General features: G+C 37.1%; 1 protein-coding gene across 1 annotated transcript in view; it reads right to left on the reverse strand.

Moving 5' to 3' along the window:
* Nucleotides 1-17,971, reverse strand: part of ITSN1 (intersectin 1) — a 217,486-nt gene that overhangs the window by 117,780 nt on the left and 81,735 nt on the right. The window contains exons 16-17 of the mRNA XM_007941304.1: nt 4,927-5,054; nt 1,528-1,757 (exon numbers count right to left, since the gene is read on the reverse strand). Coding sequence (XP_007939495.1) covers nt 1,528-1,757; nt 4,927-5,054 — 358 coding nt within the window. The remainder of the gene's footprint in view (nt 1-1,527; nt 1,758-4,926; nt 5,055-17,971) is intronic.

Genomic DNA, 17,971 nt, shown 5'->3' on the forward strand with positions numbered 1-17,971 from the left:
CTTTGCCACTAAGCTGTATGCATTTCAAGACAGAATGGTGCCTGATCCAACTCTGTACCCTTACTCCAATCCAGACACCATGTAGACTGGCACTGCACAAATCTTTATGGAATAGTTTAAATGTGTGTGTTCCTTTCCTTTCTGTATCTATACCATGGTACTTTTTAGAAGCACACTGTTGACAAAACAAATAAAATCAATATAATTTACCATACAGAGAAGAAAATATTTTCTTCAGATGAGTATTATTTTAAAGCTGTATAGTATTATATTGCCACATAAATATTTTAAACATACACTACAGCTTCCATCCAATATTATGTAAAAGAAAACTTTTTCTAGCTATTTCAAATTAGATGCCTTTTATTCATCTGTTTTTTAAAAGAGGTGAATTACAGTCCAAGGGCAAAAAAGTCCACTCTTTTCAAAAGGTAAAAAGACAGTTTAAATGCAGTGCAGACTGAATGCCACATAAGTATAGGCAAGGGGGAAAAGTGCCACTTCTTGCTACTGAAATAGCTTAACAATTCCTGGAGAAAATAACAAACTGGAGAAGCAGAAGGTACTTTTTGCAAGAAAGGTCATGCCCTCCCTTTGGTATAAAGGTGTGTGAATGAGGCACAATAATGAAAATTCATGCCATTTTTTTAAACTCCTTAAAAGATTTTTGGATGCCAGCATGATACAGGTGGTGAAAGAATTAAACAGATACTTTGTAAGAGTTTTGGTGGCATAGTGGATTCGGTACTTGACTAGTAACTGGAAGGTCAGCACTTTCATACCTGCCAGCTGCTCCATGAAAGGAAGACAGGGGCCATCTACTTCCATAAAGATTTACAGCCTCGGAAACCCAATGGGGGTCACTATGAGTCAGAAACGACTCGATGGCAGTGAGTTTTTTTTTTTTTTTTTTTTTTTGGTTAATGGTACTAGTGGAGTCCCTGGGTGGTACAAACAGTTAAGTGCTTGAGTACTAACAGAAAGGTTGGTAGCTAGAATCCACTCAGAGGTACCTTGGAAGAAAAGTCTGGCAGCTTACTTCTGAAAGGGCATAACCATTGAAAACCCTGTCGTTGTTGCTGTTATGTGCCCTCGAGTTGGATGTGCCCTCGAGTTGGACCCTGACTCATAGCGACCTCTCCTTGGGTTTCCGAGGTGGTATCACTATGGAAATAGATTGTACAACCCTCCTTCTGAGGAGTGGCTGGTGGGTTTGAACCATCAGCTTTCTGGTTAGCAGTCAAGTGCCCTAGGCACTATGCTACCAGAGCTCCCCTACGGAGTGTAATTCTACTCTAACACACACAGGGTCACCATGAGTCAGAAGCTACTCGATGACATCTGGTTGGTTAATGGTGCTAGAGAATGAACAGCTTTGAACAGATCAGTGCACTACTAAAAACAGAAACTGATCTTCTCATCTCCATCGATTAGCCAAGATGAAGTCTGATTAGACATGGAAATTTCGTAAGAGGTTATGGGAGAGAAGGTTATCTATTTTCTAAAACTGTTTCGGGCCTGCCTTACCTGCAATGGACCAGGGTGCTTGGCCAGCTGGCTTAGCTGGTTCCTGATGTTGATGGAACAGCCGACTCAGCTTGTCTTGTGCCTCTTGCTTGCCTTTTTCCTCGCTGTCCTTCTTTTTGACACTCTCTTCCCTTTTTAGTCTCTCTTCATCGTGGAGTTTTCTCGGCCGCTGGTGCTCGTCCTCCTGCTGCACATGCTCCAGCCACTGCTTATCCCTTTCCTGAGCTCGTCTGCCAACACAAATGCTTGATTACAGCAACAAAGAAACTTTAATTTAACACAACTTTGTCTCTTTTCACAAAAAAAGACATTCATCCAGTCAATGGGATACTCAACATTAAGGGACCATTGTACTTCATTCAGATGGAGCAATCTGACTGGATGAAACAAAAGCTTTTGGGGTTCCAAAACAGACAGAGACAAAGACACACGATTTAGAAAAAGAGAGAGAAAATTTCTGATGCATTTTATAAAACAGTTATAAAAATAACAAAAATACTTCTCAATTTTAAAACTGGTGTTTGACAGAAAAAAAAAAAAAATTAAAGAACTCATAAAGCACACAAGAACGTAACATCTGTGAAGATAAAGTATGCCCAACAGTGCACAGAGAATATTGCTTAAATAAGTCCATGATCCATGAGATCATTACAAAATTCTACCCTGGCGAAAGGTACACCACATTTACATGTACATACGGACCTCCCAAAACCTGAAATTAAAAGCAGCAGATTATTTTGAACCTTTCAGAAAGTCATCATTCATCACCAAACAATAGATTCTATATATTCGACTAAATTAAACTGCTTTATTTTTGTTTTTCAAAGTAGTTGACAGGAGCCCTAGTGGCATGGTGGTTAAGTGCTCAGCTGCAAATGGAAAAGTCAGTGGTTGGAACCCACTAGCTGCTCCATGGGAGAAAGATTAGGCCATCTGCTTCTGTAAATATTTACAGTCTTAGAAACTCTCTAGGACAGTTCTACTCTGTCCTATAGGGTAGTCATGAGTCAGAAGTGACTCAGTGGCAGTGGGTAAAGAAGTTAACATATACTTAATTGCAATGAAATCTAGGCCTTGAAAATTATGATGGCCTCAACATGAAGCCCACAGGAAAAGACTGGGAGTGATTTTCCTCTCATTTCATAATATTTTACAAAATCAAGAAACATTTTTAGTGATCACACTTCTTGCCACAGCAGGTACACATCTAAGCCCTTTACCTATATTAAGTTCTTTAGCCTTTACCACAGATAGGTAGGTCCTGTCATTATCTCCATTTCACAGATGAGAAAATTGAGGTAGAGATATTAAATGACACATCCAAGCTTACACAGCCCTAACTGCTTGCAGGCACTCTGTGTAGAGTCCACATTCTGAACCACCACACTCTTTGACACTGCCTATGCACAAAAGGCATCTTTGGACTTAGGAAATTGCTATAGAAACATAACATAGACAAAACTTTTATTCTCCATTTTCAAAAAATTAATTAATATCTACTCTGTATGAATATGAAAATTTAGTGTCACAGATTTATTTTAACCAGGCTTTGAACCAGTTCATTCTGTCTTGACTCCCTACTGAAAATTTGCATTTCCACCTCAGATATACTGAATCAGAATCTATATGCTAACAAGATTCTCAGGTCATTCTTACAGATCTCCAGGCATTTTTATGTACACACATACCACATTTAATGTACATATTCTGTTTCTGTTCCAGCACCTGTGTACTATGCCTGCCTGGTGGCTTTCTGGGTACAATACCACCTGGTGGCCAAGGAAAATGACAGTGGAGAGGGGAGCCACATATCAGGGCAGAGCAATGGAGATGGAACCCCAGGCCCTGGCCAAAGCCGTGCAAGTTTACCAGGATTCTCTGTACTCCATGTACTTGTTGAAGGCAGAATGCTGTTACCTTACTGGACAGAGGTAACATATGCTGGTAACAGTGGATAGATGTGTACATAAGAATCACCTGGAGATCCTGTTAAAATGTAGACTCCAATTCAGTACATCTGGGGTGGAAAGGCAAATTCTCAGTTGGGGGTAGAACTGGAATGAACCAGTTTAAAAACTTAAATCTTAATATTTTACTGATCATTTTTGGTATGGATGTTGTTATTCATGACAACCAAACCAAAATAAAAATTGCTTAAAATCTTCTACCTGAAAAGGTCACCATTTATAAGGTATATGGCACAATTTCTGAAATTGAATTTTGTGTGCTATCTATATTATTTTAAGCTTAAAATTTAACCCTTCTGTATTATGATGGGTTATATTTATTTCTTCTCTGTAGGAATGTGAAATTTCAGTGCAGTGTAATGTAAATAATGAAAGCGTTTTATAAACTTTGAGAAGGACAGAATTAAGAGTTAATCAACACATACAGAGAAATAATCCTTAGTCCATCCCCAAGAAATGCATAAAATAGTCCTCTCAATTTGTTTGGAACCCAGTCAACTTGTACCCACTGGCATTAAAACAAACAGTTTTTCTTTTAAAAAACCAGATTACTATATATAATAGTTACAAACACACACACATATTACATGCATGTTCTAATAAAATATGCATAAATCTAGGCAGTTTACTAAGCTCAGCCTAGTAAGTCAATGAACTTGCTTAACGTTATCTTACTTCTCTACCTTTTTTGTCTAATTTCAATGACCAGATTTTATCATTGAGACATCTGGTCACTTTTGCTTCTCAGAGTATAAAATTAACTGAAACTTTAAAAGCAAATATTCAAGAACAAAATCAGACACCTCCAAAAGTTAACATAAACTGCTGTGATTTACTACAGAAAGTTAAAACACACACACACAAACACAAACATTCAAACAGAAACAAACAAAAATGTGTCTGTAACCTAAGTAGCGGCAAATCTCCTTTTGTATTTGAGTTTAATTTGTGCTTAAAAAAAGGAAGAATCCAGAGTGGCCCACTGTCAGTCCTACTGAAGAGCCGTGGAGTGCTGGCTCAGGAGCTTTGATTCAAACCCAGCACTCTGACCGCCGCTGGTATTAAAAGGCTGTGAACTGGAAACGTATTTTGGTCATTGGCATGCAAATGAGCATACCAAGTGTCCCAATTTCCTTGTATAATTCCACTTTTCTACACAGTAGTAGCTCAAGAGAGCTCTGGGAACTAACCAAAAACCTTAGGGGTACTTATATGTGTGAAGATTTATATACACACACTTGTCCCTGCATGTGTGCTTGTACACATGTATGTAGGCAGGCACAGACTCATGTGTGAACATACACACACACATCACCATTACCACCATCACCATACCACACCATTAAAGACTGAAGGCTCTTTCTGGTGCAGTCAGAACAGTGAATGCTCAAGTTCCTTTCAGATGGGTTCACAATCCACTCAGAAGACTCACCTTTGGGCTTCCTCTTTTTGTTTTTCTAATTCTAGGATCTTTCGCTCTTGTTCTTTCTGTTTCAGGCGTTCAGCCTCTATGGACTTTTGTTTCTGGAGCTGCTGCTTATTGTGTATTTCTCTAAGTTCCTAAAATGATCAAGAAACAAATCACATAATGACATGAGGAGATAGATAGGCTGTCTATCAGCATGCAACATTTCCCAGTGGAGATGCCTAGGGAACTGTGGAGATAATATTTCCATAGATTTTAAAAAAGTTAACTGAAATCACTCTACATTTTGATGTGACAGATCTCCAAAAGATACTCACGGTGACATTTTAGTGGACCATAACACATTATGATGCCACTTTCTTTGATGTGCTTGAGAAGGAAGTTGCTAGTAAGGAAAAACATTAGACAAGCTACACTGCTTGAAGGCTTCAATGATAAGAACAAAACTTAGTCAGCTTTCAGATATGGCAATAATCATGGATAAAACCTTAAGGGTCTTCTGATAGTCAACACCAACCTCTACTGGCATTGAAAATACAAAGACCTCTTAACACAAGACCTCCATTGAACCTCAGCTCCTTCATATGAAATGACAAGCTGCCTTAGAATAAATGGACATGGCTCAGCTCCACCACCTCAATTCCTGTCCCTAGTGTCTATTCTTCAAATCACACCTCTTCTGGGACCATCTTCTCTTAATAAATCCATGTGTGAAGTTGTCAGCTGTCCCAAACTAGACCAACAGTCAGATTGAAAATAAAAGCCATTAACCTGATGATCACCACCTAGGACAGGATTTCTTCATTTCAAACTAGCCCCAGGAACAACAGTGACTTCCTCAGCAGGCTACTGAACATAAAATGCATTCTATGATATTTCAAGTACTCAAACCAGAAGTTTAAACATGTAAAAGTATGAAAAACAAGGAAATGCCCATTGAGGGAAAATCTGATTACACAGGAATCAAATGGTCAGTACAGATCCAGTCACTGAAACTCCTCTTACTTGAGTCAACCATAAATCAGAGGAGTCACCAAAAACCAAATTCACAGATGAGTTGGATCTGACTCATAACAACCCTTCCTCGGGTTTCTGAGGCAGTATCACTATGGAAAGAGACAAAGTGTCCATTAAAGCAAAGAGTGGACTTCTGGTTGACTTCCTGGTCTGGTGAACTAGAGCTAGTCCACCAAGTGGTCAGCCCAGGAGTCTATATGGTGAGACTTAAGGACTGAAGCCTGCCCTGTTTTCTATTGCTTTGCTCACTGCAAGTCCAAGCAGGTAGGTTTCTTCCCGGCCTATAGTGCTACCCTTAGATTCATTTAGAGATTGAACAACAAAGATAGAGGGATTGTCTGTAGAGAGTCAGTGTTAAAATACAACTTATTATCACAGAAAAGCCCTAAGGTTTTCCTTTAACCCTTTTCCAACTAGCTAGCCTATTCTATCAGTGGAGGCTTGTGTTTTGCTATGATGCTGAACAGGTTTCAGTGGCACTTCCAGACTAAGACAGCTAGAAAGAAAGGCCTGGCAATATACTTCCAAAAATCAGCCAACAAAAAACCCTATGGATTGCAATGATCCCTTTGTGCATGAGGTCACCGTGAGTCTAGAGGCCGACTCTAAGGCAGCAAACAAAACCAGACTCTTCTGAAAATAATTACAGTGCATATAAAAGTGTTTTGTAAACTGTAAATCAAAGTTGAGAGGCACTGAAAGGGAACAATGAGAGAGAAAAAAGTAAAGTTTAGTTGGAGATTAGGAGGCTGTGAGGAGCTCTGGTAGCATAATGCCTGAGGCATTTGACTGCTAAACCAGAAGGCTGGCGGTTCAAACTTACCAGCCACTCCTCAGAAGGAGGTTGGGCAATCTACTTCCGTAGTGATACCACCTCGGAAACTCAAGGAGGGGTCACTATAAGTCACATCTGACTCAATAGCAGTGGTTTTTTTTTTTTGGTGAAGTGGAAGGGACTTTAGCGGGGAACCAACCTAGCACATGATGGCTGGAATATAAATATCCAAGCAGGAAGAAGCAACTGTGTAAAACACAAACTGGTACAGCCCTATGCATGCGGCTTCCAAATGAGGAAGGGCACCTGGGACAGGAGGCTAGCTAGTGAGAGGCAAGGGCAAGAACCAAGACTGGGAACTAATGATGAAGCCTCACTCCAACTGTTGAAAGTTCTAACTGAAAGGAGAAAATCAACACCACAGGAAAGGAATTTCATTTTTATTATCTTTCTCATTGTCATACCATGAGATATAAAATGTAAATGTATTAAAAATTCAGCAGTACTGGTTTCCATAGTAATTTGTGATCAAGCATAAGCAGTGATCTTAAATAACACAAATGAAAAATCTGGTCAATATTTTGGATTTCATATTTCAGAGATAAATGGAAAAATGGCACAACTCTTGTTGTTTGAGTAATCTGTACTCTTGGTTCAAGTTAATACCTCTAAATGAAAAGGAAAAGTGCTGTGGAGTGATACTAAATCAAACTCTTCATGTCCAAAAAGAGAAGCCAGAACTCCAAAAGTCAATACCTGCAAAGTGCGCTACCCACAGATAGGGGTTGCCTAATTCCGTCTTCAGCCCAATCGCTGAGACATCCTTCAAAAGCAAGAGTGAAAAGTGACTCAGAGACTTACTTTTTTATTCTCCTCCTACTTTAAATTTTCAGCTTCAATAGCATAAAATTCTTAAATTGGTTCAGACAGAATAATTTCTGATAACAGACTGTAATTAAAAGGCACTGGACTGGGAAGACTGGATTCTAATCCCTGGTCTCTAATATGGCTGAGTCATCTTTATGTTTTCTTTCAGCTCCCAGATCTGTTAAATTCTTAGAAACATTCATCACATGAAACTTTATTCTTTATGTCACTGTATCTTTTATTTAGGTCTTACTGCAAGAATAAATCAAAAAGGTATAGCCAGTAAACAAAATAAACTTAAGCTGAAATTAAATAGAATTAGATATGACAAGGGAAGAATATAACTTTAGCTTGATGTTCTAGTAACCTGATTGTATAATAGAAAGGAAGAGTTATCACTTTATCCAGGAAAAAAAGTATTTATAGGCCGGGTAATAATCAAAATATTTAACAACAGGTACATACACATAGTACTGACCAATCAGAACAGACTGATGGTCATGGCCATGATGACTGGGAATGTAGTAGAAAGACTATGCACAGAAATAATTTTCATTTTACCAAAGAATTACACTGATCACTTCCTTTCTATACTAAACTTGGAAAATTGGGTGTTGAGTTACAGATTATTACTTAACAATCTCAAGACAGATGGTAATGACTGTAACATGTTAGAAGCACTACATCTACAGAAAAAAGCAAGTCAATCAGAAGTTTTAAAAACAATTTTAAAATGTATCAAATACATGGATATACTTAAAAGTAAAAATAAAAAAAGTAACATTTATTTTTGAGTATAGTAGCATTACAAGATAGGCTGAACCTATCTTTCAAGTACCTCCAAAGAAATGGAGCTTGTGGCAGCCACAAAATAACAGATGTCAAATAAGGTAATAGAAGGCTCTGGTACCTTGCATCCAGATTTGAAGATTGCAAAGGTTTTCTGTCATTTCCTTTATCTAAGTCAGACACTACTGAGATACACACTTGTCAGAAAATCAAGAGGCTACACACAGGCAGGCACACAGGCTGTCTTCTCTTTTCTTGGGCTTGGGCATTTAAAGATGGCATGAACCAAGATAAGCAGAAAATGTATAATTCCTAGATTGAAAAACTTTTTTTTAAAGTTGAAGTTCTGAGAGGGCAAACTATAGATGAAACACTACGTACCAAACACAAGTTAGTGTCTTGCTGTACTTTGCCATAATAAAGTCCCTGTGGGACACCTAGTCCTGTCTCAAAGGGGAGCAAGCAGATGGCTGCACTATTATTTCATTCTTTTCCAATATCATTTAAGAGATTCAAGTAAAATTAAAGCCATTTAAAAATATCCTTTCAATTCTTTCAGAGATAAAAAATTTAAGGTAGCAAGTAAATCTGACGTAATCAAATTATTTATTTACCCAGGAAATGAGTGAACTGTTGAGAAAAGTTAAGAAAAACTTCATGATAATAATTATATCAACCTTTCCTGGTGGTCAACCTAATAATTAACAAACCAAACACAACCCGAGTTGATTTCAACTAATGACTCTATAGGACAGAGTTAGGAGCTCTGTTGGCACAGTGGACAAGGCATTTGGCTGGTAACCAGAAGGTCAGTGGTTCAAACCCACCAGTTGCTCTGTGGGAGGAAGATGAGGCAATCTACTTCTGAAAAGTTTTACAGCCTTGGAAACCCAATGAGAGTCACTATGAGTCGGAATCAACTCGATGGCAGTGGGTTTACAGGACAAAATAGAACTGTCCCATAGGGTATCCAAGGCTATAAATCTTTATAGAAACAGATTGCTACATCTTTTTCCCACAGAGTGGCTCTTAGGTTTGAGCAGTTCACCTCTGGGTTGGCAGCTAAGCACTTTAACCAATGTGCCACCAGGGCTCCCTTCAACCTAATTAAAATTACTACAAATTCTATTAAATCCATATGACTGAGATAATATATAAAAACTAACTCACTGCCATCAAGTCAGATCTGACTCAGAGACCCCTCCAAGGGTTTCCCAGGAGGTATCTCTATGGAAGTAGATTGCCCAATCTTCCTTCACAGGAGTGGATGGTGGGTTTGAACTGCCAGGCTTCTGGTTAGCAGTCAAATGCCTTAGGCACTACACCACTAGAGCTCCTGAGATAATATATAAGATATATGTAAGATTAAAAACAGAAGAAGTAAGAAATTAATAATCAAAAGCCAGTATCCTACTTGTGGCTTTTCTCAGAATTAATTTTTTCTAAAATCAGTAATAAGCACATATCTCTTGGCTGGATATTTATCTAGCAATATGGTACTGAGTATACAATTTTGTGAATTTTCTTTTATAACTTGGGTTCATGGGTATGGTATGTATTACACTAGGTACAGTTTGCAATAATTTAGCATTCTCTCCTAATACAGCAAAATTGCCTTTTTAATAAAATAACTAAACCAGCACTTAAAATTTTTTAACTACATGTTACAAACAAATATTTATGTGGGAAAGTAAAACTCAAGTGAAATGTGTAACTTTACAAATTAAAATATTAAGATTTTCATCACAATTATAAACATGGAACTCTAAATATATATAGTAAAATCTTCTTCATTAGGGTCCCTGAAAAAGCTTCAGCTTGGTGAACACCATGAAACTGCATGCAAACTTGGGGTATTTTTGCATTTTTCTGGCACAGAAGGTTCATAATTTTTATCAGATCCCTAAAGTGGTCTTTGGTAGCATAGTGCCTAAGGCACTTGACTGTTAACAAGAAGACTGGTGGTTCAAACCCACCACCAGCCACTCCTCGGAAGGAAGGTTGGGCAATCTACTTCCATAGTGATACCATGTAGGAAACCCAAGGAGGGGTTGCTATGAGTCGAGTTTGAGTCGACAGCAAATAACAATAACAACAAAGTGGTATTTGACAAAATACAGATTATGAACCAAAATTTAAAAAAAATAAAAAAAACTATTGACAAATTCTACCTTCTGTTAGCTAAAATAAATGAAAATACCCTTTAACAATTACCAAAACCAAGGGCGGGGAAGAGTCACTTATTTCCTCTAAAGAACAAGATATTTGAGCTATAAAGCATCTTTCAACACCCTATGGCATATAGCCAAAGCATTTCAAAAGCAGTATGCTTGACAAATTGAATTCTCAAGAGGATACAACATTCTATCCTCCTAAGAAACATGGTACACTTTCAAGTTTACATAAGATGTTCTATAGCTACATGAGAAACACTTGATTTAATATCTGTGACTACTGTTACTTTATCTGGCCTTGGAGAACTCAAATAAATAAATATATATATATATATATATATATACATTTTATATGTATATAAAATGTAAAGTAATCTTACTTACTTGAAATATAAAAAACAGAAGTATCCACTTGAACAATATATATGGGATTTCTTTTCATAAACAGTATATACCTTCATCAATTACTTAAAATACAAAGAACACCAAAAAATTTCTCAAAATACATCTTCTAATAATTATAATCTTCATACTACTAATCTTAAATTGATCTCATAGGAAATTGATCTAGGTACCCCCATCAGAAATTCCAGGTGATGAACAAGTTTTTGTTTGAACAGCTTAAAAGTCCATCAACATTTATCTATCGAATGTTTGAATGGATAAACAAAATGGGGTACATACATACAATGGAATACCACTCAGCCAGTAATAGAAATAAAGTCTTGATACATGCTACAATATGGACGGAGCTTGAAGACATTACACTGAGTGAAATAAGACAATCACAGAAGTACAAATGTTGCATGACCTCACTTATATAAAAAGACAAGAAAAGGGAAATGTATAGAGACCAAAGTTTATTCATGGTTAGCAGGGGCAGAAAGGAAGGAGAAAAGGGGAGTTAACGGTGAAGGAAAAACCACACTGATGAAGAGTAGGTTGTACAGCTGATTAGTGTAATTGCTGTCAAATTGACAACAACAACTGGAAAGATAAGACTGGAAACTTAGGGTGCAGTGAGTTTATGTTAATGACAGAGGAACAAATCAGAAACGAGGGTGAGAATGGTAGCAAACCTCACAGAGTGTAATCAGTGTCAGTGAATTGTCCATGTGGAAAATGTGGAATTGGTGTATCTTTTACTATGTAAATATACCATGTATATTTTCGAAAACAATTAATGAAAAAAGTTTTTGGTTGTCCATCATCTAATATCTAAAGAATCACTAAAGTAGAAGTGCCTTTATATAAATAAACATTACTTTATTTCTCACTCAGGAAAATTATGTAGCACACAAAATCAGAATTTTAAAAATCCTGAGTTTTAAAATATAGTTTTTGAGTTTTAAAATATAGTATCTTTAACCTTTTCCAAATAACTGGTTGTGAAACAAATGGAAAGTTATTAAGAAAGCCAGTAAACAAACCCTGTGAGTACAGGGTACTTGTACATGTATAGAAGAACCCAAGAGACTGAAGTGTTCAGAACACAGAAATTGGATGCAAGTCAATTTAGGTTCTGATATTCTACTTATCACAAAATCTTTAAATTTATTCAGTTTTGATGCATTAAAAATGATAGGAGTAAAAATAAGACACATTAATTGGTTATTTAAATTCAGAAAACAGGTACATTCATGTTTAGAAACATGTTTAAGTATTACTTCTAAATCTGAAGTCAATATTTAGCCCAATACTAAGTCCAGTTCCCCATGGCACAAATCAGTAGTCCTAACTGCTATGGGAGAACTAAAGAAGGATCCACTGGAACAGAGTGGTAGTGGTGGTGGTGGATGTAGAGAGAAGCAAGAACGAGCTAGCAAATCCTGTCTTCTCTGCAATAGAAATAGCCTTTTGAGAATATTGTTCTGTGAGGCTTAAAAACCAAACCAAACGCACTGCCGTCAAGTCAATTTGACTCATAGCAACCCCTCTTATGTTACCAGAAAGAGAAAAGTGATTCCAGTTTGTCCTGAAAACCTGAATTTTCTCCAAATGTTTCACTTTTATTTACAAAGCAAGATCCTACTATTTTTTTTTTCATTTTATTATTTTGTCATTGAGAATATGCACAGCAGAACACATATCAATTCAACAATTTCTACATGTACAGTTCAGTGACATGGATTATAATCTTCAAACTGTGCAACTATGTTCATCCTTTTTTCTCAAATTGTCCCTTGACCATTTGCATAAACTTATGGCTCCCTGAGTTTTCTACCTAATTTTTTAAGTTGCTATTGTCAACTTTTATCTCATATAGATAGTTACTAAAAGAATACAATCCTCAAGGCAGACATTCTTCACTAACTAAGCTAAACTGCTGTTTGAATAAAAAAAGACTTCAGAGAATACTTTTGGTTAAAGGTTTAAAGATTATCTCAGGGCAATAGTTTCAAAGGTTCATCCAGCCTCAGTGGCTCCAGAAAATCTAGATTCCATAAATGTCCAACTTTTTTTTTTTAATTGTGATTTGGGTAAAAGTTTACAGAGAAAATACACTTGCCATACAACAGCTCACATACACTTTGTCTCATGACATTGACTGCAATTTCCCACAATGCAACAGCTCCTCTCCCACTTCCTCCCCATAGTTACCTCTTCCCTGTGTTCTTCCCTCCCATGCACTCCTGCCCCTGAGCTGTCTCCCTGTGCATACACAGCCCTTCTTTCTCCCATGACTATTTTCTCTAAGGAGTGTATCTACCTAGTATAAATGTTCACCTCATATGCTTGTCTTTTGTTTAGCTGGAAGCCACAGGTGTGGGTTCAATTCCAGACCTGAAGGGCAGCTAGAGGCCATTTCCCCCAAATGATTTTGAATTTTATTCCACATTGTTCTCCCACTCTATCCAGGATCTCCTACATAGATCTCCCTCCGAAAGATCCTATTATTTTAAATGCACATGAGTGAACCTTTCCTGCTGACAAGGGGTGTGTGTGCACACAAGTGTGCATGGGCAAGCACGTGTGTTGGTGTAAGTTCATCTAAAAGATGAAACTACCAAGGAACTTGGCTAAACAAGAGAATAATAAAAAAGGAGAAAATATTTTTTTCAAAAAACTGAGTTTTGCTTTTCCCTCCTCTCCCAAATCACCTTTTACTGAAGATTTTTAAAAACCTAAAAAGAAAAAGAAAAATGAACAAAAAAAACCACACTATAACTAAAAAACTCAACCAACCAACAAGTCTACTAGTATGGCATCTAATGTTAACTATTTTGGCTCTTGGGAATGTTTTAATTATTTTTCTATATTCAAGGAATCTCTACAAAGTTTCCACAATCACAAGTACCTTGAATTAGAGGATTTTATTACTTCTGTGAAGAAGAGGTATTTTCAAAATGATCATACAGGCAAAAAATAAATTTTATCTTAAACAAAATAAGATAGCAAACCATGAAGAAGCCAACATTTTTCTACTAATTATGAGAAAGTAATGCTGTTATTTGAATTCCCACTGATTATTCTTGCTGTCTCTGCATCACCTCTTTCTCCAGCTTTTTCTTTCCTTCACTGTTCCCCTTCACATGCATTTTCTCCTTGACTTCTCATTCTGTTCTGTGGTCTTTCTCCAGCTCTTTTCTTTTTTCCCCTGGTTGCTAACCGTTTTGCCTTTCACTGCCTTCATAATGAATGAGCCTGCCATGAAAGCAAATGCCTAAACTGAGAGTATAAAAGCCTTAGTTAAGCAAACAACCTTATTTACTATAACTGGCATTCTCATTTCAACATTAATTCAGTTCTTAGGAATAACTTTAGAAGAGTTATCATTATGGATAGAATTTATATTTCTAAGAGATTTTCATGTATAATTTAAGAAAGGCTTTCCAAGTACATTAAGGAATACAATTTTCAACTCTAAATTAGTCCTAAAACCTCAAATTTTGCTAGAATAAAATACTATCCATTTTAGGAATCATATACTACCTATAATAATATTGTCTCTCATATGATGTAAATACACAGAGACCCAAATAATCACTGAGTGCTATCTTCCAAATTTTTGCAGCCAAAAATATAGTATACAGTACCTTGTCCAAGTTGTTAAGCACTTACACCAACACAAGTGCTTGCCCGTGCACACGTGTGTGTACACACACACCCCCCTTGTCAGCAGGGAGAGGTTCATGCATGCTCCATGATTCATAGCAATTAACGATTATTAACTTTTTACAAAGAAGGCTTAGCACTTCGTGGTAATGGCCATCTTAAACACTTAGGACTCATATGTGTACGGAAAACAGAAGAACAAAGCTGGAGATGGTATATCATTCCTAGTCTTGAAAAGATACGCGTTGTCTGAGTAGGGCATGAAGACCTTTAGAAAGACGTTTAAGTGGGTAACTCAGCTCAGGAGAACTGCCAGGTACTGCAACACTGCCTCCTCCATTGCCACTGACTGGAAGAAAGCAAAACCAGACCAAACTCACTGCTGTCAAGTCGGATGCGACTCATAGTGACCCCTCCTTGGGTTTCCGAGGCATACTACTGAAGTAGGTTGCCCAACCTTCCTTCTGAGGAGTGGTTGGTGAGTTTGAACCGCCAGCCTTCTGGTTAGTAGTCAAATGCCTTAGGCACTATACCATCGACCGGAAGAAAGAGCTCCCTCAACTGGAAAAAGGAGATGCTCAAACTATACATATATGCCGTAAGGAAAATAATGATCAGAATGTCTCTATAGACCCTTTATTAGATTCTCCAGAAAAAGCTGAGCTTTGACTTTCTTTTTTTTTAATCTGTAAAATGGGTATAAAGAGAAAGTCATAGATAATAATTTTAAATTGATGCTTCTGGAACATGAATTTGAGAAGACTAATGATTTCTTAGCATGACAAAATATTTGATGCATATAGAATACACCTAAAAAGCAGAAACTTATGGTAAAAAATTTGATCCACCGAATTAAAACTACTTTAAGAAGCATTAATTCTTGCTACTGACAATACTTCAAAATCAATTATTCTTGGTTTACTCACTGGTTGAATATTTAAGCTAATCATCAAAAAGCTAAAATTTACTATTCATGTAAAAGGCAGCAAAAATACAGAGGCTACCAACTGGAGAGTTCCTACCACAAGAGCTTCAATAAAAAAACAAACAAAAAACAACTATCATTTCTCCTCCTTTCCCATACTCTCCTGTGCTATAGACTTACTTAAAAAAACAAAAACAAGTTTTTTTTTTTTCATTTTAGTAGGATTCCTTTGTTTTCTTTCTCAAGTGATTCTTTGCTTTAGGTGGTAAATTGAAAAAAGAAAGATACTTACGCCTTCAGATCTTTGTTTTTATTTTTTAATATAGAAATATGGTGGCATAGTACCTAAGGCATTTGACTATTAACCAGAAGGCTGGGGGTTCAGACCCACCAGGCACTCCTTGGAAGGCAGATTGGGCAATCTAGTTCCATAGAGATACTGCTTCAGAAACCCAAGGAGAGGTTTCTATGAGTCGAATCAACTCAACAGCAGTGAGTTAGGTTTGGTGTTTTACATGGTAAAAACAAAACAAACCTGTTGCCTCGAGTTGATTCCAACTCATGGATACCCCATGTGCTTCAGAATAGAACTGTGCTCCACAGGGTTTTCTAGGTTAAAATCTTTAAGGAAGCAGATTGCCAGGCCTTTCTTTCATAGTGTCATTAGGTGGATTCAAACTGCCAACCTTTCAGTTAATAACCAAGAGGAAAGCATTGCATAACCCAATCTTATATATATGGTAAAGGTCCACTAATATGGGGAAAAGTAGACTTTTCTTCCCTCACAAAGGGAGGAATGAGCCCTAAATTCCTACAAGAACAGGGAGAATCTTAAATGTCCAAGACTCTAGAGACCACACTTTATGGCCCTGAATTTGGAACCATTTGTAAAGAGATGACCAGTATGTTGCTACCTCAAACTAAAAAACTAAAACTCACTGCCGTCGAGTCGGTCCCAACTCATAGTGACCTCTCCTTGGGTTTCCAAGGCAGTATCTCTATGGAAGTACATTGCCCAGTCTTCCTTCCGAGGAGTGGCTGGTGGGTTTGAACCTCCAGCCTTCTGGTTAGCAGTCAAATGCCTTAGGCACTATGCCCCCAGAGCTCCCATGTTGCTACTTATATGAAACAAATTACCTGGTCCCTGACTGCAAAAGTAATTTTTGTCCTCTTTAATTAATGAGTTGAGAATTTCCATCTTTGATTATCAGTGTTGGGTAAAACTGAAGCCAACATGAGAGATCCTTGAATGAATGAATCTACACTAGATATTTTGGTACAAAGGACTAAGGCAGACTGTTAAAAAAATAAAAAGAAAGAACAGAAAATTACAAAACGTATTTACTCTTTAAACTTTCTCAAGAAACTAAATACACATATACTTTGCAATCCTGTCTGATACTACAAAATTTGGGCTAAGGAGCTCTGGTGGTGTAGTACCTAAGGCATTTGACTGCTAATTAAAAGGCTGGTGGTTCAAACCCACCAGCTGCTCCTCAGAAGGAAGATTTGGCAATCTACTTCTGTAGTGACACAGCCTCGGAAACCCAAGGATGGGTTGCTATGAGTCGGATCCTACTTGATGGCAATGAGTTTGGTTTTTTGTTTGATTACTCCCTACATGACTTTATACCTAAGGAACTGAAACATAACATTAAGCACGCATCAAAATAAGTGACTGGCTTATTCTAAGCAGTTTTTGTTGTTTGTTTTAAACTGAAGAAACATGAGAATTTTTTTTTTTGCTAGATAAAATTCTCACTTTGGAGCCAGGCACTTAATATAGGTCAATATGTCCTTGTCAACTAATTTAAAAATTCACACTCCATACAGTACTTCTCCAGTCTCACGATATAAGTCTATAAAGAGAGAACTACATTTTTCTTTTACCAGGTGAGCAATCTTCAGGAACATAAAATATAACTGCTACATTCTAATTTCTTTTCTGTCCTCTCCAGCTGGTTTCCTTTTGAGGGAGGAAATGTTTAGGATACAGCAAATTCACACCATCAGATTAGATGCGTGGGATGACTGGACAACTGCCAATGTTTCACTCCCTGCAAGGTAGCAGTAATTTTTGCGTCATTAGTGTGGTTACAGCAAAAACACCATTTGTATCAAGAGAGGCATTGAATAAATCTCAAGAGTAAGAATGCTGGTTCATCCTTGGCTATCTCATCATATAAAAAATTATAGTTAATAATGAATGAATGTGTTAAAGTTAGAAAAAAGTTCTTCAACAAAGAAAACTGGGCAGGAGATACTCAAGAGATTAAATCTGCCTCTGTGTTGTTTTGATCAAATTATAAATATTTTTATTCTTTAATTTAACTGCTTCTGTTTTGATTTCACTAGGTGTGAGATGCATACTAGAAATAACCACTATAAGGCAGCATAACATAGTCACTAATGGATATTAAACAAAATAACAAAGCTAAATTGGCTTGT

Source organism: Orycteropus afer, unplaced genomic scaffold, assembly GCF_000298275.1.
Source record: "Orycteropus afer afer isolate SDZICR_OR568_19922 unplaced genomic scaffold, OryAfe1.0 scaffold00078, whole genome shotgun sequence".
NCBI lineage: Eukaryota > Metazoa > Chordata > Mammalia > Tubulidentata > Orycteropodidae > Orycteropus > Orycteropus afer.